Source organism: Aegilops tauschii, chromosome 2 (assembly GCF_002575655.3).
Source record: "Aegilops tauschii subsp. strangulata cultivar AL8/78 chromosome 2, Aet v6.0, whole genome shotgun sequence".
Taxonomy (NCBI): Eukaryota; Viridiplantae; Streptophyta; class Magnoliopsida; order Poales; family Poaceae; genus Aegilops; species Aegilops tauschii.
In genome coordinates, this window is record NC_053036.3 from 616,540,044 (window position 1) to 616,544,790 (window position 4,747).

Consider the following 4,747-nt stretch of genomic DNA (forward strand, 5'->3'; position numbering starts at 1 on the left):
CTCTGGTTGACCTACGAGGTTCGGTAGTAACTTGATCTGAAACTTCATGATCATTATCATTAGCTTCCTCTCTGGTTGGTGTAGGCATCACAGGAACAGTTTTCTGTGATGAGCTACTTTCCTATTCGAGGGAAGGTACAATTACCTCATCAAGTTCTACTTTCCTCCCACTCACTTCTTTCGAGAGAAACTCCTTCTCTAGAAACGATCCATTCTTCGCCTTCGGATCTGTGATAGAAGGTGTACCCAACAGTTTCCTTAGGGTATCCTATGAAGACGCACTTCTCCGATTTGAGTTTGAGCTTATCAGGGTGAAGCTTTTTGAGAAAAGTGTCGCAACCCCAAACTTTAAGAAACGACAGCTTAGGTTTCTTGCCAAACCATAGTTCATACTGTGTCATCTCAACGGATTTAGACGGTGCCCTATTTAACGTGAATGCAGTTGTCTCTAATGCATAACCCCAAAACGATAGTGATAAATCGGTAAGAGACATCATAGATCGCACCATATCTAATAAAGTACGGTTACAACGTTCGGACACACCATTACGCTGTGGTGTTCGAGGTGGCGTGAGTTGTGAAACTATTCCACATTTTTTTTAAATGAAGGACAAACTCGTAACTCAAATATTCGCCTCCGCGATCAGATCGTAGAAACTTTATTTTCTTGTTATGATGATTCTCCACTTCGCTCGGAAATTCTTTGAACTTTTCAAATGTTTCAGACTTGTGTTTCATTAAGTACATATACCCGTATCTGCTCAAATCATTTCTGAAGGTTAGAGAATAATGATACCCGCCTCGTGCCTCAACACTCTTTGGACCGTATACATCGGTATGTATTATTTCCAATAAGTCATTAGCTCGCTCCATTGTTCCGTAGAATGGAGTTTTAGTCATCTTGCCTATGAGGCATGGTTCGCAAGTATTAAATGATTCATAATCAAGTGATTTCAAAAGCTCATCTGCATGGAGTTTCTTCATGCGCTTTACACCAATATGACCTAAATGGCAGTGCCACAAGTATGTTGCACTATCATTATCAACTTTGCATCTTTTGGCATCAATATTATGAATATGTGTATCACTACTATCGAGATTCAATAAACCATTTGCATTGAGTGCATGACCATGCAAGGTTTTATTCATTTAAACAGAACAATAATTATTCTCTGACTTTAAATGAATAACTGTATTGCAATAAATATGATCTAATCATATTCATGCTCAACGCAATAACCAAATAACATTTATTTAACACTCATACCGAAGGTAGAGGGAGTGTGTGATGGTGATCTTATCAACCCTGGAATCACTTCCAACACACATCGTCACCTCGCCATTAACTAGTCTCTGTCCATTTTGCAACTCCTGTTTCGAGTTACTAATCTTAGCAACTGAACCGATATCAAATACCCAAAGGCTACTATGAACACTAGTAAACTACACATCAATCACATGTATATCAAATATACCTTTGTTCACTTTGCCATCCTTCTTATCTGCCAAGTTTTTGAGGCAGTTCCGCTTCTAGTGACCATTTCCTTTGCAGTAGAAGCACTCAGTTTCAGGCTTGGGTCTAGATTTGGGCTTCTTCACGGGAGTGGCAACCTGCTTGCCATTCTTCTTGAAGTTCCCTTTTTTCCCTTGCCCTTTTTCTTGAAACTAGTGGTCTTGTTAACCATCAACACTTGATGCTATTTCTTGATTTCTACCTTCGCCGATTTCAGCATCACGAAGAGCTTAGGAATCGTTTTCGTCATCCCTTGCATAATATAGTTCATCACGAAGTTCTAGCAACTTGGTGATAGTGACTAGAGAACTCTGTCAATCACTATCTTATCTAGAAGATTAACTTCCACTTGATTCAAGCGATTGTAGTACCTAGACATTCTGAGCACATGCTCACTAGCTGAGCTTATTCCCCTCCATCTTGTAGGCAGAGTACTTGTCAGAGGTCTCATACCTCTTAACACGGGCATGAGTCTGAAATATCATTTTTAGCTCTTGGAACATCTCATATGCTCCATGGCGTTCAATTTTTTTTAAATCCCGGTTCTAATCCGTAAAGCATGGTGCACTAAACTATTTAGTCATCATATCGAGCTTGCCAGACGTTCATAACGTCTGCATCTGCTCCTGCAATAGGTCTGTCACCTAGCGGTGCATCAAGGACATAATTCTTCTATGCAGCAATGAGGATAATCCTCAGATCACGGACCCAGTCCGCATCATTGCTACTATCATCTTTCAACTTAGTTTTCTCTAGGAACATATGAAAAATACATGGGAGCTACAACGCGAGCTATTGCTATACAACATAATCTGCAAATACTATCAGGACTAAGTTCATGATAAATTAAGTTCAATTAATCATATTACTTAAGAACTCCCACTTAGATAGACATCCCTCGAGTCATCTAAATGATAACGTGATCCAAATCAACTAAACTATGTCCGATCATCACGTGAGATGGAGTAGTCTTCAATGGTGAACATCTCTATGTTGATCATATCTACTATATGATTCACGTTCGACTCTATAAAAAAAAGACACATCCGTGACATTTTGGGCCGAAAGAAATTTTTTTATGTCATACATATGACACTTCTATGACGATAATTGTGACAAAACCCGGTATCATCATAGATGTGGTGGGCTCCTACTTCTATGACAAAAAATCATGACAGAAAATGGGCTTTTCGTCCTGGGCGGGCCGGAGACGCAGCTGCATGACATTCTTTGGGCCGTCCATGACGGAAAAAACCGTGGTAGAAGCGAGGGCGAGGAAAATTTCGGGGAGTTCCCGGTTACGGTGGGAGGTCGGGGGCTGAGCGATGTGCGTTTCTCTCGTACACGTACGCGCGTGTGTGCGAGGCGTTGGCTCTAACTGAACCCGAGCGAGGCGTTGGGCTCTAACTGAACCCGAGCGATTGCACTGCAGGCTACGTGTTACCAAGGTTCAAAATTACGGATATCGGGTTCGTATCGGATTGCCCACGACATATCGGATATCGGATATCGGGTGATATATCGGACGATATGTAGTAATATCGGAAATTAAAATTGGTCTATAATTTTCTATCTATGATGTTATAGTTGCCATCATTTTTAATAGAATATGGAGTAAACCATGGAGATAAAAATGAACACACATTATGCTTGCCGAATCCACATATACGAAAAATCGGTAAGTTCATATCGACATAACCAAAATAGTAAGAAAAAAGCATATGATGAAACAAATAAATATCATGTTCAAGTGCATCACGAGTAAATAGTTCAAACGTATTTCAATTAAGTGCGTGCAGGCATAATAGTAAATATTGATCCAGTCGCTTCATTGTAGATTTTAGTCATCGTCAAGGAAATTGTCCTCATTCTCTCCATCATCACTTGAAGAATCGTCCATTGACTGCATGGCTGTATCATCTTCCTCTTCACAGTCAGAAGACTCTTCTTCCGCCTCCATGGTGCGGGCTCTCTTTGACTTGCTTGACGAACCTTTGCTCAGTGCTCTTTTCTTCTCATTTACGCCAGCCTGAGCCAGTTCATCTTGCTGCTGCCCTTCAACACTCACCTCCCCTTCAATCCACTCATTCGGTGGTTCATCATCAACAAATTTTACAGCTAATGGGTCTCTCTTCCTTTGAGCATACTTCCACTGAAGCCTTTTGTTAAACATGACATAGACAAGAGAATTCAATCTCTTTTGTGTTAATCTCGTCCTTTTCTTGGTATGGACCTACAATGAAGCGGCCATTAAGATCTAAAAAGCACAATATGCTACATGAAAAGGTAATGCATGAAGGAAGTGATGTACGTACCCTCTCAAATGCACTCCAGTTCCTTTCACGTGCAGATGAGCTACACGTCAAATTTAGAATCTTGATAGCCATCTTTCTTAATTCCTTTGCATCAGTGCCATGTGTTGCCCACCAATTTGCTGCAAATATAACCAAATTTAAGTTAGAAATTTGACAAGATAAATATTGTTGAAACCAGAGAGAGAGAGTTTTTACCTGGGGTGATAGTTGTACTTTTTCTTTGTCGAATTGCCATTGCAGAGCCAAAAGAATCAGTGCCATTACTGTACATATTAAGCTGGGCAACAATCATATCCTGTAATTTGTCATTATCATGGTACACACGACCTGCGCACTGTACAACTGCTGTGACGAAAACCTCTTCCTCCAACTCTGCCTAGTTCTCATAATAAAAGAATGGATTCAAGTAGTATCCGGCTTTATGCAATGGAGTCTTGAGTTTGTCGTTCCACCTTTCATCAATAATATCCCAAATAAAACCATATTTCTTTGCATTTCCATCAAAACGGACAGCAATTTCCTTTTTTGCATTTTCAAGATCTCCATCCACCCTTCTAAGTACAAATGCTAGTGGCTCAAAATAGTTTATAAGTCTCAAAATTGATGACCAAAAATCGTTGCCCATGACCAACTTAGCAATAACTTTTCCTGCTTTTTGCTTAGCAAACCTAGAGTCGCTCCACTTTGTTGATCCGAACATTTCTTTCAGTTCTTTTCTTTTGTCATATAGACTTTTCAAATTAAGGTAGCAAGTGGCAAAACGAGTAGTTCCAGCTCGAACTAAATCACGATCACCAGTAAAAGAACGCATCATAGACAACACTCTAGTGTGGGCATAAATGTAACATGTAATAGACTTTGCTTTCTTAATTGTATTCTGGATAGCAGGCTTCTTACCAATGTCCTCAAGCATTAGATC

The 4,747-nt window shown here is 40.0% G+C and overlaps 1 protein-coding gene across 1 annotated transcript; it reads right to left on the reverse strand.

The window, feature by feature from the left end:
- Positions 1 to 3,238: 3,238 nt before the first annotated feature.
- Positions 3,239 to 4,453, reverse strand: LOC120974256 (uncharacterized). Its single transcript, XM_040400702.2, has 4 exons — positions 4,208 to 4,453; positions 4,024 to 4,123; positions 3,829 to 3,947; positions 3,239 to 3,746 (listed from the first exon to the last, which is right to left on the reverse strand). Exons 1-4 carry the CDS (start codon positions 4,451 to 4,453, stop codon positions 3,354 to 3,356), a joined length of 858 nt encoding a protein of 285 aa, XP_040256636.2. The 3' UTR covers positions 3,239 to 3,353.
- Between the last annotated feature and the right edge of the window lie 294 nt (positions 4,454 to 4,747).

Coding starts and splice junctions, on each gene's coding strand:
- LOC120974256 (XM_040400702.2), bottom strand. CDS start 4,453: ATGGGCAACGATTTTTGGTCATCAATTTTGAGACTTATAAACTATTTT. Junction 3,948..4,023: donor AAGTACAACTATCACCCCAG/GTAAAAACTCTC, acceptor TTATATTTGCAG/CAAATTGGTGGGCAACACAT. Junction 3,747..3,828: donor ACTGGAGTGCATTTGAGAGG/GTACGTACATCA, acceptor GCTTCATTGTAG/GTCCATACCAAGAAAAGGAC.